This window comes from Podarcis tiliguerta (genome assembly GCF_965153285.1).
Source record: "Podarcis tiliguerta genome assembly, chromosome: 3".
In the NCBI taxonomy this organism is placed as follows: domain Eukaryota; kingdom Metazoa; phylum Chordata; class Lepidosauria; order Squamata; family Lacertidae; genus Podarcis; species Podarcis tiliguerta.
This window is the reverse complement of record NC_139536.1, coordinates 83,427,343-83,455,279: the sequence shown is the minus strand read 5'-3', so window position 1 is coordinate 83,455,279 and position 27,937 is coordinate 83,427,343. Positions and strand designations below refer to the sequence as shown.

General features: G+C 41.4%; 1 protein-coding gene across 5 annotated transcripts in view; it reads left to right on the top strand.

Annotated features, from left to right (window-relative positions):
• ADGRB3 (adhesion G protein-coupled receptor B3) overlaps positions 1-27,937 on the top strand; it is a 436,348-nt gene that overhangs the window by 316,974 nt on the left and 91,437 nt on the right. For all 5 annotated transcript variants that reach the window (XM_083431406.1, XM_083431407.1, XM_083431405.1 and 2 more), the window contains 3 exons: positions 10,945-11,071; positions 12,694-12,797; positions 17,075-17,177. In XM_083431406.1, the coding sequence (XP_083287532.1) occupies positions 10,945-11,071; positions 12,694-12,797; positions 17,075-17,177 (334 nt within the window). The remainder of the gene's footprint in view (positions 1-10,944; positions 11,072-12,693; positions 12,798-17,074; positions 17,178-27,937) is intronic.

Genomic DNA, 27,937 nt, shown 5'->3' with positions numbered 1-27,937 from the left:
AAAATCACAAAAAAACTTCATCACCTATAATCTATAGATTAAAAGGAAGAGTGGGTAGACTTCAGGCTTGAAGGATCTACCCTGGACCTTATCCAACGAAGCAGTTCCATTAGCACAAGAACTTTAATTTGTGCAACAGAACTCCCCCTTCCTTTTGTCTCTTTCCATGCCCGCTCCCCAAATCAGTGCCAAAGGGTTGGGGGGAACCCGGAACAGATCTAGGGAGTACACATGAGAGCATGCAGGGAGAATAGAGGGACAGGAAGTTCCATTGTGCAGCCAGAAGTCCTTGCACTAGTGGAACTATTTCATTGGATACGAGCCCTTCTTTTTCTTTCATAAAACCCTGAAATCTACCAAACGGAGCCAGGGGCAAAATAGTGTTAGAGGCAACACAGAATCAAGGAAAAGAGTGCTCCAAGCACATGCTTAGCCCCATCCAGTTCAGGACAGAACTCTCGATCTGGTCACACAGAAGCACACTTCTGGTTTTCCCACCGTTCTGCTCTTTTCATCTCAGCAACTTTTTTGTTCTTCTTATTGTTAAACAGCTGAGAGTCAGAAGCCCTGCTGATCTGCACCAAATCACTCAGTGATCTAATGGTACATCACCATCTGCCTTCTACCCACCCCTGGATTAAAACATCTGAAATGTCCCTAAATTCAAAGGTGAATTTGCAAAGGAGATAAAATATAGATTCCCAACTCAGCGTGTTCTCAGTAAGGCATGCTTTTTAAAGCATCCAAACAGTGCAATCCTCAAGACAATGGCACTGCTTTGGTTTGAGGGATTTAGTCAAAACAGCTTAACATCACAACTCTATCTATGCCTATTCAGAAGCATAGTTGTGTATTATCTATGTAGCATTGATAATTATATTATATTATTCTATGTAGACTGCCTAGATTTTTTGTGAATATAAGTGAATATAAGATTGCAGTCTAAGGCACAAATTCCATACTGTACACTATTAGCTTAAACCCCATTGAGTGGAATTCAATGTAGAGGACATGCACATAGAGGGAATGAGATCCACTCATGCAGTGGGACTTTCCCCCCTCTCCTACCCAGAGCCATAGCTAGGTGATCTTGCGCCCTTGGCGGAACCGTCCAGATTGCTCTCCATGGACAAAATAGCTCATATTTCTGCCTCTCCTCCACCCCCCATTCAATTCTCCCCCTATTTAAAACCATTTCTTATGAGGCAATAATCGATATATTTACAGTGGTACCTTGGGTTACATAGGCTTCAGGTTACATATGCTTCAGGTTACAGACTCCACTAACCCAGAAATATTGCCTCAGGTTTAGAACTTTGCTTCAGGATGAGAACAGAAATTGTGCTCCAGCGGTGCGGCAGCAGCTGGAGGACCCATTAGCTAAAGTGGTGCTTCAGGTTAAGAACAGTTTCAGGTTAAGAATGGACCTCCAGAACGAATTAAATACTTAACCTCAGGTACCACTGTATATTTATGGACATATTTTTCAGTCAATTTTTGGGGGTGCGGGATCGCCTGCACCCCTGGTGGGGGTCCACCTCACAACCCCCTAGCTACGGCCTTGCTCCTCCCCCATGTGCCCCCTAAGCCTGTTCTGAGGGGGGTCCCCATAACCCCCATAGCAGATTTAAGGGGCACGCAGTGCATGTGGAGAAGAAGGGAGAAGTCCCATTTAATGAGTGGACAGTTCTGCGCACACAACAGCTTAGTTTAATCACACCCATTGTCTTCAGTAGGATGCCAGTAGTGTGTACAGGACTGCAGCCTTAATGTGAATTAGATATCCCGTAACTTTAGCGTCTTTGTAGATTCATAGCCTTGGGTCCTAATTTTTCATTCCATTAATGGTAGGAGCTTCCATTCACAAAAGGAGACAACTGTCTCTGCACCTCTGTTCTGGCCAGCTTAAGCTATAGTCTCCCAGTTCAAACATTGCAGGAGACCATGGCTTAAAGGACCAGGAAATAGCTGAAGCCAAATGCATGAAGGGACAAGAGAAAGGGAAAGTCAAGGAAATATAGTAACACAACTCACTTCCAGTCCAGTAAACCATTTGTTTATTGGCCCAAGATGTCTGAATCCTGATATCTCCTGTGGAACACAAATGTGCTTTTTGTGTGTGACCTTGGTGTCATAATTGCTGGGATCCACAGTTTGGCACCAGTGGGTCTCAGTATCTGTCATCGGCCTCATAATGTCTTTGAACCAGGCAAAATGTATACAGTTTATCTCTGGAATGAATGAAGATAGAAAAATGGCCAAATTATAGTTCAGATTGTGCTCTCCCCCTACAGCGTCAATCACTTCCTTTCCAGTGTTCCATGTCAATACTAAATACACACCTCATGAATTTTACATAAGTCCAGGGGGAAATATCTACCTATTTAATACAGAATAGAAGGCAGCAAAGCTGGTATGAAGATCTTGTTTGGCTGTCCAGGCATTATAACTGAGCTACTGCAATACATAGCATATGCTCATTACTTTAGTGTTACTGTGATAAATCCTGTGGAGTTGAGTTTCTTTTCCTAAGGTTTATTTCCTGAGCAGCTTCAAATCTCATTGGGTTAAAATTTGGTTTCTAGCCCAGATACACATTTGTTTTGCAAAAATAATATTTAAATGGGATTAATTTTTGATTTAGAGATCAGGAAGAGAAAATCTCAGGGCTTTTTGTTTTTGTTTTATTGGCAAACGTACACATCCAGAGGGTGTTTAGTTACATTAACCAAAATGCTGAAATCCTCCTATATACTTGAGAAGGGAAAATATAATTGGTAATCTGTTTGATTTCATCTGCAGTCCGTAATCCAAACTGTACAGATTCAATGGGTATTTGAATGGCAGAATATTTACCATATTTTTTGCTCTATAAGACTCACTTTTTCCCTCCTAAAAAGTAAGGGGAAATGTGTGTGCTTCTTATGGAGCGAATGCAGACTGCGCAGCTATCCCGAAGCCAGAACAGCAAGAGGGATTGCTGCTTTCACTGCACAGCGATTCCTCTTGCTGTTCTGGCTTCTGAGATTCAGAATATTTTTTTTCTTGTTTTCCTCCTCCAAAAACTAAGTGCGCCTTGTGGTCTGGTGCGTCTTATAGAGCGAAAAATACGGTATATCCACATTCTCGTATTTGTTCATTTCATATATTCAGTATTTTCCCCCTTGTTTAAATGAAGCATAAGAAAGATGCTAATCAAATGAGTCACTTGGGAGTTTAAAATGCATTGATATGAACTTTTCAGAGAAAATGTTATTAGCTGCTGTGGCCTGAAGGAGGAATATGAAGATTCCCCTTGCACAAATTCCCTTGCAACTGGTTGTGAGATTCAACTCAATGACCATGATTCAACATAGAGTTAGGCCTGTTTGAGTTTATTGATTTCAGTGGGCTTCAGCACACCCTAAGCACACTCTTCACTGAACTGTGTACCAAGGATGGGGAACCTGTGGCCATCTAGGTGTTGCTGGACTACCAACTCCCATCATCCATGGCTATTGGCCATACTGACTGGGGCTGATGGGAGTTGAAGTCCCATAAAGTCTGGAGGATCAAAGGGACCTCTCCCATCCCTGCTCTACCCTATAGCAATGGTGTGCACTGGAAAAGTAAAGGGTGTGAAATGACTGAGGTTTTGAATCTGTTTCCAATATTCTGACTAGCTGAATTCTAGTAAGGAGAACAAAGGTTCTCTTTCTGACTAAAGGAGTGAAGTAAGAGTACTGTCCTGAGGCAAGATCCTGGCCTGCCCTTTCCAAAGACAGATTGAAAGAAAGCACTTTTCTCAACAAGGCGGATCCTGCATCTTCCTTCCACATTTACACATAGCGTCTGGCCAAGTGGTGTTTGATGTGAAAATCAAAGATGGCGTAATTGTTTCTCTAAATGTGGTGTTAAGGAGAAATATTTTGTGGTCAGTCTTCCTGTGCATAAATTTCCATAACTATCTGACAATAGTGGGAGTTTTCTGCACCATCCTGCATCACTAAAGTAAGCCCATAGCACATAAGAGTAGGCTTTATATCCTGTAAGCACACTGGTGTGCAATTACTCAGTTAATTAGTAACTGGAATCAGGAGTCACCAATGTGAGTAAGGGAATAACAATCCACTCAGTAATAAACAAATCCTTTTTTTCTTATATTGGCAAGGATTCATCAGAGGAGAATAATGGGGTAATTGGTGTACATTATGTGATAAGTGCATTGCTACATGAATAGTATTTTACAGTAGTACCCTGGCACATTCTCAGTAATCATTATTTTTAATTATACAAAATAGCACTGCAGTTAATATGACATTTGCAGCATATATTTCAACAAGACTTAAGACTCATGCATGGGCATGCTATCTACAAAATGTGGCTGCAAGTGCATCATGTGCGGCCTGATCATAACTCTGTGATCAATTTTGGCACTGCCATCTTTGTGCATGATTCTTGTTGCACAAAGATGCTCAAAGGTAACGTTTTAAAGCACCAGGTCTCATCTCAATCTAAAATGTAGGTCCTGAATGGGGCTGAATTATTGTTTCAAGTGCAGACTTAGCCCAACAGGGGAGTGCATAACCAGCATGTAAACTCAAATAAATAAAAATAAAAAGTAACATTTGACAAAAGGATGGAGCTGAATGAGCACTCCAGTACTGGGGATTTGGAGAAGGGGAGTGCTCAGTCACTGAGGAATTGAAGAATTAAATATGCTCATGATCAGAATCTTATTCATTTTGTCATTGTATGTAAGCTCTGGCTTTCAGGGCATTGCACATTTTTACTCTTCTGTTTATTAATAATTTTACTGTATTGCTTTGTTGTTGGCTTGTGATAACACAGGCTGTCAAATTGCTAATGAATAGACCAAAAATAGGAGCAGGATGAGCAACCTTGAGGAATGCAGTGTTTTCTCATGCGCAATATACAGTACATCCAGTGCTAGGTGACTGCAATATCTCCAAAAGAGAAGGTTAATCTCAAAAGAAGATGCTGTGATTATGTACAATGAATGGGAAATAACTTGGCATTCATTTTGCTAAAACCTCATCATATAGATAGGCAGTCCTGAGACTCAAAGTCCTCATAAACAGGGATCATTTTCAAATATTCATATATTGAATATATTATCGGACATAAGGAAATGCATTTATATGCCATCTTCTGCCTCTAAGGTAGTTCACAACAATAAAAACGCAATCCTGAAACAATTAAAATTGTATCAGGATGATGCTAGAGTCACAGAAGTCGCCCTAGCTGAGAATTGTATTGCACCATTCTGAAACTGGTCAACCTGGGCAAATAAATTTAGCTAAAGAATTTTTAATTTTTAACTTGACATAGAACCAGCAAGTAATATTGGTAGGTGTGCCACTTTATAACTATTACACAAAAACACATACACCTTGCTTTATAATATAACCTTATAACAAAAGAAGGAATAATTAGGAAAACATTCCCAATAGGAAACAGGATATTGTCCTCTTTATCAATAACTTAACTGGTTCCAAGGCTAAATCCTAGGTCCAAATAAGTAAGCAGAGTTGCCCTGATAAAAGGGGGAGACACATGCTATCACATGTTGTTACATCTTTGTACAGCAAATAAATGTTCAGCAAATACAGCATCCTGTGTGATGCTCTGCAATTAGACCAATATGACATACTGCTGTGGCAGGCTGTTCCCCATAAACCAACAAGGGGCATTCCTTTAGGGCAGCAGCTCTGCCTCTCTTGTAAAAGCTGATGGCTCCAGCTGGGAGCATTGAGTATTTGCTGCTGCTTTTGTGGTTTGAGGTCAGAGTTACAAGCCTGAGCCAGTGACTCAATAGAGGAACCTCAGGGAAGTTCAAAAAACAAAAGGAAGCATGATTGGATAGGTTTGGGGGTGGGGGAATAGGAAGGAGGACAAGTCTGGTGCCATTATTGTGGCCAGATATCTTGAAAGTTTCAAACATACTGTGGTGACAGCTAAATAACCATCCCTAAGAAATAAATTGTGCCTTCTTCAAATCAAACAGAATTCAAGCGTTGCAGCATTAAAATAATTTAATTTTGACACTGTTTATTTAGGATATATATGTATAGCAAACCTTTAAAGCTAACTGCTTTCTAATTCATAGCTTTCCCCAAGGAATTTAAAATTAAACTTTTGTGGTGCTACTGAGAATTCTCTATGGTAGAATGCCACTCACCACACAGAATATATTTCCCAAGATTCCATTTAAGGAATATAAACAGATTAAAGCATGAGCCCCAGAAGTACCAATATACAGCTGCATTATCTTGACTCAGACAGGGGCATGCAGGGGCAGTTCCTAACTCACCGAGTGTTTGAGACCCCATGGCTATCCTCACCTGGTTTAGCCAGCCAGTCAAAGCTGTTCCCAGGGTGTTGCTGCTGTCTCATGCTGACAGGTTCTAGGAGCCACAGGTGAGAGCTGAGTGCAGGGTGGGGACCAAAGATTGACAAACTACCCCAGAAGGAGCACGACGTGTCCCCCGCCAGAGGTATGACCCCCCTCCCCTAACATCCCATATACCCCTCTAAATAAATACACATAATATACTCCCCATACACAAATGTATGTTGTGAACAATGAAGCTGTGGAATAAATTTAACTAGTCACATTATTATGCAGCCTTGATTTATTATCCTTATTCTGTCAATTCTCTGCTATAACTTTCTGCAAGTTTTCATGACTGCTGTTTCATTTTCCTTTTTTTGAAAAGCCAGACCTGCCAATAAGATTTTGTTACCCTTCTCCAAGTGTGGAGCTCAAAACCATATTCATGAGAGATGAACTTTTGACAATATTGAACCCTGCTCTGTGTCAGTCTTAACATCAGGCATTCCCATAAGGCAAATAAGGAAAGCATGTCAGTAAGATACTCAGGAGACAGTTTGCAAAAATCATGGTGTTTGGCTTGGATCCAATGTAGAGCAAGTTTTAGTCCACTCAGTCAATTGGTTTTATTCTCTCCCCTTCTGTAAACAACATAGGGATGCTGGTATTGCGATTTGTTCATCAGTCTTGGGTGTCATCTACACTGAGTTGCAAAGCATTTCACATGGGAGTCTTTCCCACCTGTACTTGGAAATGTCAATTACTGAACGTGACTCCAGAGGCAAACTAGGTCACCCATGCGTTAATATCTTCAAATGAAGTCCCTGTGGATAGCAAAAAAGAGATGGAGTAAGCCCATGAAGTATAATGGACACAACTTTTAAAACATGTACATTCAAATCATAAACCAATAAGACGGAATAAATTTTGGAGGCTATGTGTGCAGGGAGATAATTTAGGTTCTTATCCACCCAAGGTACTGACCTGGATTTCTTTGCTGCAGTTGTCCTTGGGTGGTCTGTTAATGCCTGAGCACTTTGCCTAAGGAGAGACATGAGCAGGTTTCCATGTCTCTGCAAAGGCAGCTCCTGATGCCACAGTTGCCCAAATCGGAGTTGTAGCATGGCAGTGGCCAGCCCAGTCCACAGACACCTCACTTCACCCAGGATGGGCCATAACCTCTCCACACACATGCATCATTCCACCCACTGCAGGAAGGGGTAAGTTCTGCTTGTATTCATTCCCCATGCTCACTAATACCTTCAACACTCATTTAAGGCCTCTCTCCCTCCATTGCATTGTCCAGTTGCAATGCAATGGCTTGAGAGTACAAACAGAAATGCCCAGTTCAGTATGAGCTCAATTGGTGGACTTAGCCAAACCTCTTTGAATCGGCCATGCATGTTAATACTGGCCCACTTTTTGGGAAATTACTGACACAATGGTGTATAAATATTCAATATTTGCTTTCCTTTCTGAATCGTATGGGTCAAAATTGCACTTCTGTGTTTGGTAGAGCAGCACACATGGTAGAGCAGTTCTTCATAGTAAATAAATATAAATGGCACATCCTTCACATTTCAGCTAGCTTAGGTCCAATGTGCAGCTTGCCTCTGCAGTATGCTTGCTTGCTTGCTTGCTGCAAAGCCGTTTCCCCAAGGCTGACTTTCATGTTTCAGTAGAAGCATGTTGAAGTTCCATAATCTGCACTACATTGTTGCCTTGATCTGATGAGTATTTCCCATGCTACAACCACACCTCCATCAAGGCCTCTGATGCTGGCATTGGAAGTAACTGCATGGCATTCTAGACAACTAGGTTCTGATGACATGAGGCATGGGAATCAGCCCCAGGAGAGGTGATTTTTCAAAGGCAGTCTGGCTGCAAAAGTAACTTGCAGAGCAGCTCAGATGAATTCAGTGTCCAAAGGGCTGCATTGTAAATTCTGTACAGTCAGTAGGGCTTCTCGGTCTCTTCTGTCCCTCTCTGCCATCAGACAAGCCAGCCTCAAACCTCAGAAAAATTGTAGTTGTGGAGTTCGAGTTAGCATATTGGAGAAGAAGGAGAAGAAAAAGAAAACAGAAGTCTACAACATGCAGGCAAAACTTTGTGTTTGCCCAATGGGGCTTTGGGGGTTAGGGGCAAATAGTCTTACATTATCTAAGCCTAATGGGTGTGTGAGCCAATTTACCTGTTCTTAGAAGGCCGATAAAATCTCACTCTGCTCTCCAGCTTGTAGTGTTTCTGCAAACCTAGGAGTTGGATACAAGTGGTGTAATTTAGAAACAAACTGAGGGTTGTGACAAGGTATGGTGGCAATCAAGCGAGCCAGTCCAGCTGCACTAATCAACTCCGGGAAATGGTAGCTTTCATGAGACCCACCTCTCAGGCAGCTGCCCTATCCTTTCCATGGCCAGTTCACCCCTGAGTGTATTAAACGTCTCTGAGAATGGATAATAACACTGCCTTTATGTGTTAAGCCACGTCAGTTTCCCTTAAGCTCTCATCTTCTTTAATATTTAATCACCCCTGATAAATGTATTTCATTTGGGCTTTAACAGCGTGTCACAACAAGACAAGATTCAGAGGGATGAATAAATTTAGTAGGTGAGGTTAATCAGTAGCAGGTAGATTCCAGTATATGAGTGTGTGTGTGCGTGTGTGTATGGAAATTAGACAATATATACCAATTATATATGTTTGTGTGAATTACAACATAAATACAAATTTTTCACACACACACAATTTAAAGGAAAATAGTCCTGGAGTTTTTAGGCGTTTGTGAGTTTGAAGGCTACAGCTGGCCTGGACAGGGAGATCCTGAATAGCGCAGTTTGGGGGACTCTCTTCACCCCCGCCCCCGTCTTTTGCTTTGTTTATGACTCTGCTCCGAAGCCATTTGTAGTGCCAACCATTGAGCTCGCGGGGTGTGGAAGGCAAGTGGCGCCTGGTGGGATAGGAAGGCGCGCGCTTCGAAGCACAAATGGCCGGGGCTCCAGAGTCCGCGCTCGCAGTCATCGCCGCGAACAGACGTGGGAAAGCCAGAGCAGGAGGGCTGGTTCAAAGGGAGTTGAGAGGAGGAGGAATTTGAAGGTGAAAGCGCTCTTCTCCTCCCTCTCTTTCTCTCGCCACCTCCTCCTCCCCCTTGTTTTTAAGTGCCTTGGGGATGGAATTGACAGCACTCGCTGTTGCTGGCAGGAGACTTCCTGGCATCCGTGCACAGATAGCTTAGGCAATACATGAATCCCTGCATACGAAGCCTGGTTCTGGAAACCGGGGGGAGGGGGCGAGAGAGCTTGTGCGAAGGCATGTGAGGGGGAAGGAAACGACACCCGCCTGTTCCAATTCGCAAAACACTAAATGCGTGAAAACTGGTTTGAGTCCGAAGAAGCCGAGCAGTTCTCCTTGAGGAGAGACCCCGTAACCCCTTTGATTCACATGGAAAAACAAGGCGATTCTCTCTTCCCACCCACCACCCACCCCTACTCCCGCCTTGCTCTTTTTCTCCGCACAAGGAAAACGCGGGTTGATACCATTTTATTGTTCTACCGGGGAGGATTAGAGAAGAAGCTTTTGTACTTTTTAAATTGCTAATCAAATCAAGGGTGGCGTTTTCTTTCTTTTTTCTTGAGGCTCCCCCCCCCCTTTAATAACAGGGTGGTAGTGGATAAAGCCCCAGCAAACGATCTCTTCGCGCTTGTGTGTCCCGTGTCCCCCCCCCCTCCTCCGCCACACACCCACCAGCACCATGGAAAGGAAAAGGAGGGAGGGAAGGAGGGCGAGTTGGACGGAGGGATGTCTGGAGGGCGAACTGGTGTCTCTTGAACGATGCGCTGCCCTGCTGAAATCCACCCCTGCGCTGGAGCTCAGGCGAAAAAGGGAAGAGTTGGAGAAGGAATCAGCCGCTGCCGCCCGTTTCCAGGGTGAAATCCGCAAGGCTGAGCTTTAAAACCCACAAGGAGAACAAAATAGCTTCACCACCTACGAAATCCTAGCCAGAAAAAAAGAAGACCCAGAATTGGCCAATCTAACCAGTGTTAATCAGACAGATATTACAGAGCCATCTGCATTTAAATTACACACACACACGCACGCACGCACGGAAGAGCGAGGTAATAGCTTCACAAAAACGTGGCAGAGCTGGTATGAAAGATGGGGGTGGGGGAACCACAAGGGTCTTTTGTTTTATTTCCCCCCGCTATGAGTTTTCGCAGTGATCTGAGCAGTTGGGAAAGCGGCGGGCAGCGGGGAAGGCTTCCGCTTCTACGGCGAGCCGAGAGAGCTCTTACAGAGCCCTTTCAGCACCAAGAGCTCTGGACAGCTCACTGCGCGCCGCCGAGCTGCCTGCTTGCCTTCTGTCCCCCTCCCTCGCCGCCTCTCTCGCCCCCCTCCCCGCATTACTGTACAGCTGGAGATGCATCTAAATTAAGTCCTATTCAACAACAAGTAGATCTCTTCTGTCCGGGAACCACACTAGACTCTGCTCTCAATTAAACTGCATTTTCTCTTCAAGGAATTGACCGTCAGCCGTAATTATCCCGATTTTCTTTCTCTCTCTCTTTCTCTCTCCCTCCCTCTTTCTCTGTCTCCCTCCCTCTCTCTTCTTGCAGGAACGACTCTTTGGGAACCTGGTCCACCCAGGGATGTAAAACTGTGCTTACCGATGCATCCCATACGAAATGCTTATGTGATCGTCTCTCTACCTTCGCCATTTTGGCTCAGCAACCTAGAGAAATAGTAAGTAACAAAGGACGGGGGAAAGAAGAAGAAAAAAGCCCTGAGTTTAATGCAATGACTGGGAGGGTTTTTGGTGTGTTTTTTTATGTGTCCAGCATTAACTCAGATGAGAAATTGTATCAGCGTTGCAGGTCTGGAAAAGACTGGCTTTTCTCTTATCTATTAGCAGTTCTTAGTTTTTGGGAACGAATTGCTGGTTTTGCCTTATAACTAAATGCCAGTCAGTTTCAAGTGCTGAGGTACTCCTGTTTTCTTAGAGAAAACTTAGCAACTGTAATGTAATGTATTACAGTCCTGGGTTTTCTTTTTTTAAAAAAAAAGAAGGGAAAAAAGAATATACAAGGTTTTTTTATTGTTGCTGGTAGAAGCAGGAACCTAGCTACACTAGTTAAACAGATTGCAGTTCTGCATTGGGCATTACAAGGAATCTATGCTGTCTGTTGATATCTTGTAAAATAGACCCTCTAGTATGAATACAATGATGAAGATTGAGAAATAGGAACTCAACAGTATTAATGCCTATAAAATAGGTTGGTTGGTGTTTTTTGTTTTAAAGAGCAAGCACCTTGAAGCTTTAAGGGGAAAAGATTTTCAGTGTGTGGCCAAGGTTCTTCTCAGCAGTAAACTAGAAGTATTTGGCAGAAATAAACTTAAAAACCTGGATAAGATATACAGTTTGCCTCACCTCGGTTACAAATTGTATCTTGATAAAATGCAATTTATACTGGAGCCTTGAGGCTTTTCAGCAGCACACTGCTAAATCAAGCAGCAGATCACTGCAAACTTCCTGGTCTAATTGTATTGAATGTGTACATTTTGAAACAAAACAAAACCAACAAAACCAGTGTAAATGCTTGTGTGTGGGGCAAAGGTGGGGTGTTGGAGGTAATTTCATAGCTCAAAAAAAATGGTTTTTCTGCCTCAAGGTCATTTATACTTCAGCTCCTATAAATATTAAACATTAGAAGTGCTATTGTTTCAGAGGTCCAGATCTTACAAATGATGCATACGTTTTGTTCTCTTTTTTTTCTTAAATTGGTACTCTCTTAGCTGCTAAGAGACAGAAAGAAAATGAATGCTGGCTTTAAGGCAAAGTTACTGTAGAGTTAGAAAGTTTGATCTTGTATTTTGGATAAGAAATTAGTTGGCATTACATTTGTCAGAATAAATCACACAATTTGTTTAGAACATTGCTATCCAAATACATCTGCCTTTCAAGGAGGAAAACCATTTTTACTTGTGTAGTTTTTTCCCATCAAAGCAAAACCTAGAGAGCTTTTTAATGTCAATTAATGTTATGGGTGCCCATCAGACTGTTGGCTTTCCCTATTCTCTCTTTTAAAAAAATTCTATGTATTTATTTTCATGAGATGCAATAGACTGCTGAGGATATCATCAAAGACCAGTGGGGTTACTGTCTTGGTATTCTGTAAATACCCAGGCCTCGGATACTTTAGGAACTAGGACAGAGGCTGAAGTAGAGAGAGGTGGTTACTTGTTGGCAATGCTATTTAGATGATGTGGCTAATCACTACATCAGCTATCCATCTCTCCTGTTTTGGTTTTGTGCTTTAGTTACTGGAACATGGTTTTATCTGATAGATGTTTGTTATGACCCACAGATCATGGAATCATCTGGTGCTCCCTCAGTAACCCTTATAGTAGGCAGTGGCCTTTCATGCTTGGCTTTGATCACCCTAGCAGTTGTCTATGCAGCACTATGGAGGTATGTAATTGAATTGTGTGGGTTTATAGAAATGTGCAATTATTCAGAACTGAGGGGTCATTGAAGAAGGGTTTCTATTAATCTAGGAAAAACAAGATCGCTACTGCAGAAGAGTTGTAACGTATTAATAAGTCTGATTAGGTTGACACAGTTTCTGTTCAAGCTTGGCCTGGTGGTGATCAAATGCCCTATTTTCTCTTCCTATTCAGCATTAATGATATCTGCTATTATTATCACCATTTCTTCTCAACACTGGGGAGCCACATTCAGAGCTCCACCACCGTCAAGGGTTTCCCCTTTCAATTCACTGGAGAAGAGTGTGTGGACCTGCCATTTCAGTTGAGAATCCCACATATGGGATACATTAAGGACTGCATCTCCCCCATATGAACAGACCCAGGCCCTGTACTTGACATTTGAGACCCTTCTCAAGAGGTTTGGAGGATGGCAGCACAAGAACAGGCCTTTTCTGTAGTAGCTCCGCATCTGTGGAATGCTCTCCCAAAAGAGGCTTGCCTGGTGCCATCTTTACATATCTTTAGGTACCAGGGGAAAGCATTCCTTTTTACCCAGGCCTTCAGCCATTAAATAATGTATGGCCTGTTGAAGGTGGTGAGGGAAGGATTGTTATTAAGTTTGTTTTGTTATTATACTGTCTATTATTATGCTTTGTATTATGCTTTCATTATTATGCTCTGTAAAATATGTTTTAAACATTGTACATCACCCTGGGATCTTTTGATAAAGGGCAGTATATAAATCAAAAAAATAAATTGTAAATAAATAGGATGAAAAGAACTCTGGGTTGAAGTGATAGCCCTTCATTGTAATCACACTTCTAATCAGTGATTCTGTTTAAAATGAGAAGTTAGATGATATCTACTTCCAGGATCCTGGCCTTATGACACAAACAAATGCTGCTTTTGTTTGCTTTATCACTCAGGCTTTTGGTCTCAATGGTTCCTCAGTAATTTCTGACCTGAGGCAACTTCACACATTCGATTTTGCCTTAACACAATGTTCCTTGAGTGTCCCCATGTGAACATTAGCACAGTGAACGTCCCGCACAAACTGAGATTTCCTGTAGTGATTTCCACATGCCCAGCTCTATTTGATGAGATCCAAGACATGCTCTGTGTGAGAGATGGGGAAATCTGTGGCCTTCCAGATGCTGGATTCCAATTCCCATCCAAGTCTCAGCACAGCCAATGGCCAGAGATTGTGGGAGCTGTCATCCAACAAAATCTGGATGGTCGCACATTCCTTATCACAGCTCTTATGCGAACGCATCCTCATGGATCCTCTTGAGGATTGACTGTGTGAGCTGCCCATAGATCACATTCACAAATGAAAGCCATGGAGAAATTCCAACTGAAGCTGCTGCAGTTTAGAAGTGGGGAGGATGAATCTGTCTGTGAGTTGTAAAATGACAGTGAATTATGATTACACCAATCCTTTCCCAAGTGGACACTTCTTGAAATTATTATTTATAAAATAGTTTTAAAAGAACATTGTAGTACTAACTGATGGTTTATCAGTACTATTTATTGCTACATGACACTGCTGAAACAAATAAATGATTAAATTCACATAAAAACCATAGGTGAATACTTATATAGTTACACATTTATCTAAATCAGAGCCTTCCGAACTTTTCATGCTTGTGACACACTTTTTAAGAAATGTATCATTCTGTGACACTGTAGCAAACTGGAGGTTAAACTAACCCCTTTTCAGCCCTGGGAGGAGCGCTGGGAGCGTTTGCACGACACACTTACACACTGCAGTTGACACATTAATGTGTCGCGACACACAGTTTGGAAAGCTCTGATCTAAATGAACACAGTGAGCCTAGCAGCATCATGGTGGGGAAACATGAAGGGTAATACATCACTGTCCTCACACCTAATTATTTGGCAGAGCTGGCCCAGTGCATTGTGGGATTACTTTCCTAGCACTTGATGGAGTCTAAAACTAAGGAAGCCTAGGGCTAGTATCAGTGTCTAAATGGTAGTGTCTATAACCATGAATGTTACACCCAACTGAGGTTGTTTGTTTCCAAAATGAGTGGAAATGTTAGGCACCCCAGTCTTTACTAAAAGTAGTAATGCACAAACAGCAACAACAACAAAATGGAGCAAAGCCTGAATTATTTGAATCCTTGAGTAGCATGTGGGATTCTTACCTACAGTGAGTTTTCTTTAGTACAGGGAAGGACATATATCTCAGGAGTCCACTTTGTTCTAAGGGCAGGATCCCAATAGGTGGCAGGGATTTGGGCCACACAAACCAATACTTTCTTCTTTTAACTTTCTAAAAATTAATGCTGAAGATAGGAACAAACATGCATACTTTCATGTATGGTACAATCATGTTTTACTTCCTAACCATAAAGGCTTTACGGTAGGGTGACCAGATGCAAAATAAGACAAGGCTTCCCCACCTTTAATAGTTCTCCAGAAGAGGACATTGCAACAGCTTAACTTGCATGGCAACCTACAACAGCTGAAATTTCGTCTCCTGCACATCTATTGCAGGTGTGGGAATCCTGCCCTCTTTTGCATCTGCCTGCCTTACTTCACAATTATGGGGCACATGCACTCACTCAGGCATACCCCCAGGTGTCTTATAAGAAACTGAAAGAGAGATTTAACATTAAAGAGTGGAATGGCTCTCTCTCACACACTATTAGTTATTTATGAATGAAAGTATGCTCAGGCTCTCACAACACTTTGATTAGAAACCAGGAGGAGTAACAATGGGCAGATAAAATTGCTTTGGAGAACAGATTTGCACCATGGGCTGCCAGCAGAACATTCCCGACTTAATGCAAAGCAAACCACTAGAAACCCCAACATATTTCTAGTTGATCCACAACCCAGTTGAGTAGAAGAATTTGGATTGCTATCACAGTCCATAGAGATGTGTTTAATATTTTCAGCACAACTGGGTTGTACATCACACTGATAATTTAACACAGGAATATCTCAAGGCAACATTTTTTCACTGGCAAGGACAGATGAAAGTATCAGTGTCTGGGGCAACAAATTATTTGGTTTCCTATTCCTGTGAAATTATTCCTATGACTTAAAAAAAAAAAAGACTTTACAAGTTTGCTTACTTAGCTCTATTTTTTGTTAGAAGTGAAATGGACTTGTGTTGATCATATGATCACAATAAAATTAGATCACATGGGGTAGTATTCAACTAAGATGTACTCAGGGTAAGCCCATTGAAATTAATAAACATGACTAAGTTAGGTTCATTAATTTCAGTGGGTCTACTCTAAGTAAAACTTAAGTTGGCTAGTACTCATAATGCTTTCATAATTTACTGAAGTGGACTAATGTCCATGCACCCTTCAAAAAAGTTTTCTCAATGCAAAACTAATATTCTTCATTATGCAAGGCTGGTGTGGTGTTTGCCTGTTTTTGCTGCAGTTGGGAAAGGGGTTCAGCAAAGAACAGGGGGAGGCATCTTGTGCAGCAGAGCCAATAATTGAAAGATGGCTACTTTTTGGTAGATACTACTTGATCCTGTACCATAATATTTTGCTCTGAATGATTCTCTGTATCAAACAGCATGCAAAAGTGTATGTAATATATACAAAATTTGAACTTTCACACACTAAAAAAGTTTCCTAAATTACTGGCAAAGCAACTATTGGCAGTGGTGTGTATGTGGAACTGTCAACTTAATGCATTATTTGGCAGTAGCATAAATTATCTGTATTCTAGCTTCTATACACAAGCTATTTTGTAAGTACCGGTATAACCTAGCATCATAATTAATGAGTGGATTAAACTTATATGCTCAAATATTCCTATCACACAATAAGCAGTGTGTGTCTTATTGAAATGAGTGGCAGCTGAGCAAAAGCACTAATTTTAGTAGGGCTTCTGTAAATCATTTCCCAGGGGGCTGCAACCAGTCATAAGCAGCTATATTGCTCTAGAACTAGGTGGTGCGAGCTGCTAATTTCAAAATGCTGTATCATAAACATCAAGGGCTATGAACTCCAATTACCAACACACATGTAGCAAATCTCTTGGAATTGTTGGAGAATTATGGAGTACTTGTTTTTTTCTTATCCAATGCTGTTATTAATAATAAAAAATAATGATTTTAAAAGTTATCTTCAGACTTCTGACAGAAGGCATTTTATTTTTCAGAAGTGCTATTTAAAACTTTAAAAAATGTCAGATTTTTTTAAAAAATTACAATATTGGTATGCAATGTATTTAGATAGCCTTTTTTGTGTGTCTTTCTTTGGACAGATACATCAGATCTGAGAGGTCAATAATTCTAATTAATTTCTGCCTGTCTATTATCTCATCAAATATTCTTATACTGGTTGGACAAACGCAGACACATAATAAGGTATGAATAAACTACATTTATATTATAATTGCATTCTGTTTTTGTATAGCTGAATACATTTGCTCTTTTTTTGTCCAAAAAAAATAAGGTGTTTTTTTTTAATTGCAGATAAGAGCCAAACAAATTACTCAACATGTTGCCTATGTTGCCAAAGAACCCCCCTTTCAAACTTCCCTTTGATAACCTTCCCTCTCAATAATTAGCATTTTGTGTAGCAAAGTTGTGTAAATTTCAGAGCTAAAAAACCTCAAAGACATGATACATCAAAAACACAGATTCTGGCTCAAATTGGTGTTGTGATGGGATTGTATTTTTGTCATTTTTGGTAGCATACCGACATTCAATGGGAGGCATGAAAATAGTTATAGCACAATTTTATTTTTATTACACAGAACTAAGCTCCATTGAGTTTAGTGGAACTTACTCCCAAGTAAATAGCACAAAAGATATTAAGGTATTATTCTTGAAGATATTAAGGTATTAAGCCTTAAGGTATTATTCTTGAAGATTTGAACAGACCTATATGCCATCTGAGTGCTCTAAAAACCCTTATTTAGCTGGTGATAATTGTTGTGTTCTGCATATTCATTGCTTACCTTCTCTTTACACTGTGACTTCTTTTCTGCCTATATTTGTGTATTGATATTGGGACATGACTGTCAGGCATCATTCAGCCTAGTTGAAATACATGAGGTTATTCCGTGATCCTTTCAAACTGATCCTAAACCCAGTACACAGCAGTTCCATTCAAACCAATGTCGCTTACTTTCCTGTATTGGTTTTGGGTCATATTACCTATTAGCTTCAATCCATTTACCTTTGTACTGTCTTATGGATCAAGATGATATTCAGTCATGTGGAATATAACTAATATGTGGATCATGGCTAGGCATTTGTGCAGGCAACAAATGAAAATTGCCGTATGAGTACATTGGCTTTCTCGGTTAAGGCAAATTGGTGTTTTAAGATATGCACATGTGTTTGGTGCATGGATTCTGTACTCTATGGTCTTCCTGTTCTAAATTCTATGAGGGATTCCTGGCCTCGATAATATTTCCAGATGCTGGTAAATTGATTAGTTGGAAAGAGAGAGAGAGAGAGAGAGAGAGAGCATGGTCTGATCTCTAAAACCTGCTGCCCCAGCAAATGTATAATTAGAAGGGCATATCTAGCACTGTGTCACTCCAATATTGTTAGTGTAAATGTGTTGCAAGGGTTCTGTGTTGCAGTGGATGATCCATGACAAATGTTTAGGATTGTGGGATGAAGCTGAAGAGCTAATATCAGCATTTTGCCTTTAAGTGCATCTGGGCCAGATTGATGTTGAATATATGTATGTGTGATACTTTAAAAACAGCTGCTACTCGTTTTAGCCATTTTCTAACCAATCCATGAAAATCAATGAGTATTCTACCACTGATTTCAGTTAGATGTTCTTATTGTTCTCAAGAAGGGGAAAGGAAATAGACCTCAAAAGTTTTGACTTTACAGCTATGGGTATCATAAAACTGTGCCTCTTTAGGCTACCATGGTATTCCATTATTCCTGCACCTCATGTCATAGGGTGGGTTATTAGATTACACTTAATCATGCATTCAAGTGGTAGTGCAGTGTGGAATTAACTCAAGCAACTACCACAGCAGCAGCAGCAGCAGCAGCAGCAGCTGTGCACAAAGCATGGCAAAAAGCTGAAAACTGGGTGAGTTTCCTCCTCCCATCTTTTACTGCTCACTCAGATAGATTGTTCATGTGAGGTCTTAAATATAATTCATAAATTAGCATTCATATCTGAAATGACACCTATAGCTCCCTATACAGAGCGACACACACACACACAGAGAGAGAGAGAGAGAATAAAAGAGGTGAGCCTTCTCCTATGGTGTGTGATCCCACACTGTTGGAAACTCCCTGTCCTTCTCCCTTTGTATGTGTGTGAAGATTCCCATCATCCTTCCAGCAGGAGGAAAGTGTGTGCATAGAAAAGGGGTGTGTACATATTGATCTATTCAGATTATTGGCATTTCCAACTAAATGTATCAGCTATCAGTGAGAAAATGCTCACTATATCACTTCTGAAAAGGTATTTTGAGATTTAATGCCCTGTCTTGTTTAAGTGCTTCTGGATTTCCTCCCCACCCCCAAAATGAAATCAAAGCAAATTTACAAACCAGCTTTGTTCTAGCTTAAAAACGATTTTGCAAAAGGTTCCCAACCCCTAGTCTATATCATCTCTCAGTCCATAGATACGAATTGCTGAGAAAGTATATTATATGGATTGAGGACAGAGTAAGGAATTCTGTGCCAAAATGTGTCTTCATTAATTACTAGCAAAATTTAATTTTAACACTTTTGTTTACTGCCTAGCTAATATATTTTGATACCAGCTCAGCCTTGCATTTTGTGCAATCTCATGTGTTTAATGCTAAATTCCCATGTATGGACACAATTCAGCAAAGCTTTGTGCTGCTTTGATGGAGGTCAGATATTGCCATACCTTTCTGATTAAAATTGGTGGATATGACAGTTCAAAATGCAGGTGTGAAACCAGGTCTGTGCTTATATTTCTCCTGCATGATTTATTTGTTCATGCACATGAAGATATTTAAGCTTGGAATTAGCATGTCTCCAAAGTTGTCTGTAAATCTATAGTGTCCAATACAGGTTGAGGGTGAATTACTATAACCAGATTCTTATTTGAGATTCCAGTTTGTGGGTTTTGTACTCTGATTCAGTATTTCACAGAACAATAATACTTATTGGGGATTTTTGAAAGGGAGATATAACCCTGCTCTTCCCACTCAAAACAGATTTAAGGCCATGTTCAAAATATTACCTTCTTATAGGACCCCCATGGCAACCTCTTGCATTTCTCTTCCTACGCATTTCAGCTGCTGAGTGCCTTTTTCACATCCACCCAGTTATGAAGCCACAGCCCCATTCTTCAGACCCTTTCGTGCCCCTGCTTTCATTTTCAACCGCATTCCCATGCCTCCTAATCCCTCCTTTCTTGCAACCGCCTCTGCACTCTCATTTTTACCTTCAGGCTCTTTTTTCCTCCACTCTCCTCCTTACTTTTCTTAACTCTCCCTTGAACACATATCACTCTCATTTCCATGCCCTGTCCTCTCTCCCTTTGCGCACACATGCCCCATTATCAACTTCACCCCCTTTTTCTACCTCCTCTTTTTTCAACTCGCCTGTGCACACAGACCACTCCACTTTTCCATGCCTCCTCCTCTCTGTGCATGCCCTCTTGGCTCGCACCAACCCTTGCTGATATATGTTTCTGCATCTTTAAGATCAGTAGAATCTTAAGAGCAAGGCTGTCAGCTAGCTTGTTCAGTTAGAGAAGGTTAAGTTCAGTTGATGGGTGTTGTATATATGTGGGTGCTCACTTGTTAATAAAACCTCTCTAAATTGCTACACAGAATCTGGAACTTTATGTTGAAAGCAACAAATGGTAGCAGGAGTGAACTACATTCTTGGAAGTTATGGGATACTTAAGAGCTCCACATTCTATATCTCTCTCACTTGAGAGAGTTGAGTAATAGAAGAAGGAGAAGTTTAAAACAGCCATTTTATTTCCTTTTTGTGTCCGTCCATCTCCTTCTCACTGTACTCAAATAATGGTAGAAGTTTAAGTAAAGTGGGGGTGGAAGGATACTGATTTCAAACAATGGCAGAGGTTTGAATAATGCAGGGATATAATGACACTGAGGGGTTATTTTTCAAGAAAACAGACCAGTTTAACAAGGAGATGGATAGATCACAGAAGCAAACACCAAAAAGCTAACACAATAAAGCCTCCCCAAATTCCCTTAATGATGTACTCAACCATTGTTTTACTTCCCTCCTCAGTATCACCCCCTGCTCACTCTACCCAAACTTCTGCTATTGCTTAAAATCACCAGTTTTCCCCTCTCAGCTTTCTCCAGCTCTGCTTTGTTCAACCCTCTGCTGTTGCTTAAAACTGCCATTTTCCTATGTGTCTCTCTATCTTCTGTTTTCTCCTTTGCTCCCTCTCCCACCCCCACCATGCAAATTCAGGATTGTGATGTGGCACTACAAATTTTCCAGTGGGGGTTGCACAATGACAGCATTACATTTTTATGTATATAGGAAGAATGGTTTCGTGTAGATGTAAGAAAACCACATTAAAATCCCTGTTCAGTGATTAATTCTTAACCGTATGTACCATATGTCCTTGGATGAAGAAGAACTGGTGATACAAATGTGGCAAATGGCTAAATAATAACCCTACTTTTTGACAATATTCCATCAAAGGCCAAGGATTAACACTAACATTTGTTGTTTACATTTACCTTAGAAAATGTATCACTCCAAAAAATATAAAACATGCAATTAGTGGGTTACAGAAAAGCAGTCTCTCTTGTTATAGTGTTGACATGACCACAAGCCTTTGAAGGCAAAGAGACCAGTTAAGCAGCAAACCCCTGCCAAGTATTTGAACTGGCTCTTCTAACTACAGTTAACTGGCTGCTGCTTCTGTCGCCTTGCTACTGAAGACACAGTGACAATACATAAGTCTCCTGGGTTGTTGTTGTTCTTTGGACAAGCACAAGATCTACAGCTTCTGGGTTATTGAGCATCTGTCTGCTGCCACAGATGGTGGCAAGATAAACTGGCCTCTTGTACTGCACCCTGGCATTAGGGCAACCAGTTCTGTAGTCTCAGCAGTAGCATTGTGATTGGCTCCCTTCTTCAAAGCAACTCCTTAATGCAAATTCATGCAATACTCTCTTAATTTATGTCAGCAGCCTCACTGTCCTTGGGCACATATAACTCACATAGATAAAGGCCAGGCAGCTGTTGTTCATCTAGGGTGGCCATGTGCCCTATTTTACAGAGAACACCCCTCTGTTTGATAACGAAGCATCAGAAGGGAGAGCAGGGGCTTGGAGGTTGTCCATCAAGAGTTAGCAGCACCTTGATAGTAGACTAAGCAGGAACATATGTCACCTGGTCACCGTTTACCTAATTATGGTGAGATGTGTTATATTTCTATCTAAATTACAACTATCCTTTCTAAATTTGCATCGGTACATATAAACTAGTGTGTGCACATTTTAAGTACATCTGTGTCCCCTTTTTTGGGTGATCAGCCTCTATTGGTCTACAGCAGCTTTTGCCAACGTGGTATCTATCCTCCACCATCAGCCCCAGCCAGCATGGCTGTGGTGGCTGGGGCTGTTGGGAGTTAATCCAAAACATCTGGAGGCACCAGGATGGTGAAGGCTTGTCTACAGCCATTCCCATGATTGTATTACCTTTAGTGACAACCACATTAATTGCTGTGATGCATTATGTTCATAACTGCCCGCTTCATACCTTGCATTCATTTCTTGAATTATTACATGAGCCAGACCATAGAAAATCAGCAGGGCCTCTACTAGGCAATAAGCCTTTCGTGATAGCAGATCTCCAAACCCAATAAAAGCATGTGCTCAAAATCCAAAGGCATTTGTCTTGATGGTGAACATTTAAGAGAAACAGAAACAAGCAAATACCTAATTGCCTTTTATTATTAAATAGGATAAAACATCAAACCAGGTTGTTTAAAATATATATTCTAGAGTTGAATACAATAACTAATACGCATGAGGAACATGCAGATTAGCTGTTCTTGCCAGCCAGCTGAAAGTGCCCACAGAATGTTGTTATCTTAGGAGGTTCGCAAGAAAATAGGATGAAATCATTGCAGTGGAATAGTTTAAGATGATATTAAACACCAGTTCTTATAAATTAGGTCTTATGACTATGTCTCTGTTAGCTTTATACAATTCCCCTGTATGAATTAAGAGGAGATAGCAGTTTCAAGGACTTCAGAAGATTGTGCTTTTGCCTTGTTAAATTACCTCTTGTCTTCTTCAGTAGAAATGGGGTTAAGCTGTATCTGTGCCACAGGAAGAAGAAGCTTAAGCTTGTATAGTTGGGATCCTACAAAACCACCTTGAATTCTTCAAAGCTGAAGTACTTTCTAAAAATTTCAAATGCACATAGCTTGCAGAGAGACATTCCACCCCCACTTCCTGGTCTGTGAACTAGTATTTAAGTTGAAAGCTTCAGAAGTGTAGGTCACATAGCTTTTTAGCTCTTTTGAAAAGATGGGCAGTGGGGGGGGGGGGGATATGTTATGGGCTATAGGGAAATTTAGATATGTGAAGATCTAGACCAGAGCGGCCCAACTTTTCATACCAAGTGTACTTTGACACAGAACCCGTGGGCTGCACGGAGGAGGGAGAGCAAGGCCAAAATTTGATGCCCCCAACCTTCGTGCTGTCTGTCGAAAGATGGGTAAGGAGGCGCCAGGCTTTCCCAAAAGTGAGAAGAAGGTGGAAGGACTCTAGGACCCTGTCAAAGCCCTCATGCCTCCTTCTCAAAGCCCAGTACCTCATTTTCCTGGCCTTGGGGAAGGCAGCAAGAAGGCTGGGGGACGTCAAATGTTTCCAGGGGCCACCAAAAAAAGACACTGAGGGCCGCATGCGGACCTCGTGTTGCAGCACCCTGATCTAGCCCCTTCTTTGCTGCATTTGCTTCTCAGAATTGCAGCCACTTCCTACCCACTAGTCTCTGCCGGCCTCTCATACCGTCTTAGGTGCTTTCTTATTTCCTCTCGTCTCTTTCGCTGCTCCTTGCACTGCATTAAAAGCTGCCTCTGGAGTTCCCTTGAGTTTCATAGCTTCCAGAAAAGTGTGCTGCATGGTTCTTTAGATTGTGGCCTATATCACATAACTCTTTCCATATTATTACCTACTTGCTGTTGCTCTCCATGCCACCAAGAGAAATTGCTGCATTTTGTCACTCTGGACCTTGCTGCTTGCTACTATAAATTGTTTGATTATGTTCCAGCTTTACCACAATTGTAGGCTTTCCCCTACTGAGACTGTGATTGGTATCCGCCTGAATAACTTGTATGTTTACACACACACACACACACACACACACACACACACTTTCATTTTATTCATATTCTGAAACTGCCTTTTTCAGCTTCATTAGCAATGGCAATGTAAATGAAACAAAACACTTTACCTATTTTCCTTGTAAAGACAAGAAGCCTGCACCCTTTGCAAAAATGCATCAAGGCAGATGGAGGCAGCTAATTATGTCACACCTTCCCTCCTTCTTGGTGTGCATATGCTTCAGTCTACTGGTATGTCCTGCTGCCTTAGAGGAGTTTGCACAATGCATGATCCTTTAAGGCAGAATGCAAGGTAGCTTTTCACAACACAGGCAGAATACCCTATCGAATGAGAGCATCACATTTGTTATGCTCTACTTAAGGCTTTTCAGGGAGGGGAAATCCATACACCATGCTCCTAGAGGTCATCTCATTTAATACTGTGAAGCAATGCCCCAAAGTAGCTGTTTCTGGCAAGCAAAAAAAGTGGGGCAGGCTTGACTGAACAGGGAACGGACTTGCTTGCATTTAAAAGGGGTCCAAATTTGACATGACAACAATCCATTGCTGGCTCCTTTTTTACATTCCTGTATGTTGCTCCGCCAATACAAACTTCATGTTGCCTTAGCATAGGGGTATAGGAAATTGCCTTACACCTTTGGTTTGGCTATCTAAGAACCATATCCACTGCTGGCAGCAGTTCTCCAGGGTTTCAGGTAGGAGCTCTACTTGGAGATGCCAGTGACTGAACCTTGGATCCTTCACACACAAAACATGTGCCATGCCACTAAGCTACAGCCATCCCTTACCTGTCTCACTATCTGAGTGTAGAGTGAAGCTTTCAACAATGTCCAATCTACCTAGAGGTTACCTGGCAGCTACCATGGTGATTTTTCACTGTAGGCAAAAAGCGGGTGATGGAGATAGGTGGCACACCTAAATATTTGTTGCACTTCTGCAAACCTCGGGTCTGCTGATGACCCCTCTATAATGTGTGGCTGCTACCACTTTGGCTGTATCAGAATTAGAATATAAGATGATCTACAGCATTTAGGTGACCTAGCTGAGACACCCCTGTGGTGAGCTGCAGTGAGCCCTTGAAAGCATCACTGCAACAGGGAAAGTGTATAATTTGAGGCACTTTGCTGCAATTTACTCCTGTAGGATTCAGAGTCTGAACTATTTCAATGACATCATGACATGCTGTTCTGAAAATGGAATTGGTTGCTGTGCATTCTCTTAGGCCTATTTTTAATTGTTTTTCTCCTCTGGAAATCACCCCACACCACAGCCATGAAGAGCAACAACACGTCCCTTTGAAAGCACCTGTTGCAATAGTTCCAGGCAATCTGTTGATGACTCAAGGAAGCTATTCCTGGTGTGACACTATTCCCCCTTCCTATGCTTTTACATTTGGTCGTATTCCAGCTCAAATGGCAAAAGCTGCAACTGAGCAAATGAACAAACCCTGATGTGTCAAAAAGAAAGAAAAAAAGATCCTGCCCTTTGTGTTTGGTAGAGGTGGCAACATGGGCCATTATCGCTATTTTCAGGTTGCAAATTCAGATTGCACAGTTAAAGTTGCTTTGGAGGTAGTCTTGACCAAAAACCTACTTCTGTACAAAGTTGGACCATTTGTGATATCAAAGGTGATATGAAAATGCACTGGAAAGTATGGCACAACACTTGCTTGGCACAATGTCATCCAGCCTTCCTGTAAACAAATCAGAATGGATGCTCAGTAAATAGCCAACATCATCTAACCTCCCTGTGAACAAACCAGAATGAATATTCAATAAAGAGATCACTGGAAGCAACCCTGGGATTCTAAAAACTGGTTCAGGCATTGTGCCTCTCACCCATACCAACGGTAGTCATTGTTCTTGAGTGTACACTTATGTGCAGAAATGTGTGTGTGTGTGTGTAGGGTTACCAGTTGGTTAGAATTTCTGTAAGTATGGCAGCTGAGGAAGAAGAGCTACAGTCATGCAAGCTGATGTCCAGTAACTATGATAGCTTGGGTTCACTTATTTTTGCTGTCCTTTTATTAATTAATTTATTTTACTCAGAAGCACATATTCAGCCAGTCATCCCTCTTACACACAAGAAATACAGTGTCTGAGTTGATGCTAAGTAGGGGTAGCTATGGCAAACAAGGATCCTTAAAAGCAAATACCTTTCTGATTTGACAGTATCTGAAATAATCATTCTAGTAATGGCCAACCATTTATTTGGCAATCCAGCTCCATGAGAGAAGAGTTTTGTTTAACAGGGAAGTGATGGCCATTTGTCCTCTGTTCTTGGCAAACCATGACAGTTCACATATCACATAGGCGTGAGTAAAAGCACTTGCAGGGAAAGAAACAGGTTTTAAAAATTGGTTCTTTGATAATAAATCTCTGAAAGCAATTCATTCTCCTGAGTGCTAAAACATGTTAAAAATGACACAATCCTTTTGAAGGCTAGTTCTGATTCTGAATGGCACAAAAAAATGTGCATTTTGCACAGCAAGGTTATTGAGTGCTGTCAATACCTTTCCAACTTCCTCTAGTTGTGTGCCTATATATCTTTGTGAATGCATGAAGAGCTTCGGCATGTAGAACTTCGGTGTTATTTTGTGATCTTCCTGCTCAGCAGCATTTTCTTATCCTCGTTGAGTCAATTAGAATTTCTACCTATGGGATAACTGCTGGAGTCGGAGGGCAATTAGATATGTGAAGATAACATTCCTTTCTATAACAAACCTTCATGCTCTTTTGTTTTCCAAGACTCAGTCTGATAAATCCTGCATCTTGCCACCATTACACATAGTAAGTCTTAAACACTTCGGTATTTCGGCCATATTGGCAGAGATTTGCTCATAAATAGTTTTAAGTAAAAAAAAAAGAAGAAGTCTGGAAGGATAGAGCATAGAAATTTTGACAGCTTTGTGTGTTTTGTATCCATGCCAGGACGGCAACGGGTTCTGTTAGGTTTCACCGCTGTGCTATCTCTTGCAGTTCTTTTTATGCCTGCATTTCTATAGCAGCAGTGGCTGAAAATTATTTCTAAATACTTGTTAATGGAGTTGTCACACTGAGGAAGATATGTGAGCGGTCTAGAGCATTATTCAGGTCTTAACAGTGGCCAGTACCAGCTGCTTTCGGGGAAGTTGGCAGCAAGTAGTTCTGGGATTATCACCGCCTGTGTTTGCAGAGCTTTGTTTAATGGCTAGGTTTGATGATGTGTTTCCACCACCGGATACCAGATGGGGGCAATTGTCAACTGCAATGTGGTTTCATCTTTGTGGATAGTAGTAGTAGTAGTAGTAGTAGTAGTAAAGGAACATAGGAAGTTATCTTATAATAGGTTAGACCAATGTTTCCCAAACTTGGGTCTTCAGCTGGTTTTGGACTACAGTTCCCCTCATCCCTGACCACTGGTCCTGCTAGCTAGGGATGATGGGAGTTGTAGTCCAAAAACAGCTAGGGACCCAAGTTTGGGAAACCCTGGGTTGGTCTTCTCTGACTAGCAGCATCTATCCGGGTCTCAGGTCAAGTTTTCCCCATCACCTGTTGTAAAGATCATCAGATGGTGTTTGGGGGAGGGGGTTGGGGAGAGAACACCAGGCATACACAGTTATACCAGTTTGTCATGTAAGTAGGACCACAATTATAGACAAACACCTAGGGCTTATTTCTCCCTTTTCCATGGTTGTGGTTGCCGGTATTATGACAAAGAAGGATACAGCAGGCAAATAATGAAGTCCCATTGTGCTGTTCTCAGTATGTGACTGTCCAAAGCATAAGGAAAAGCTGCAAAATGTTAAGAAGCATTAACTTTTCCAGTAATCACGGCC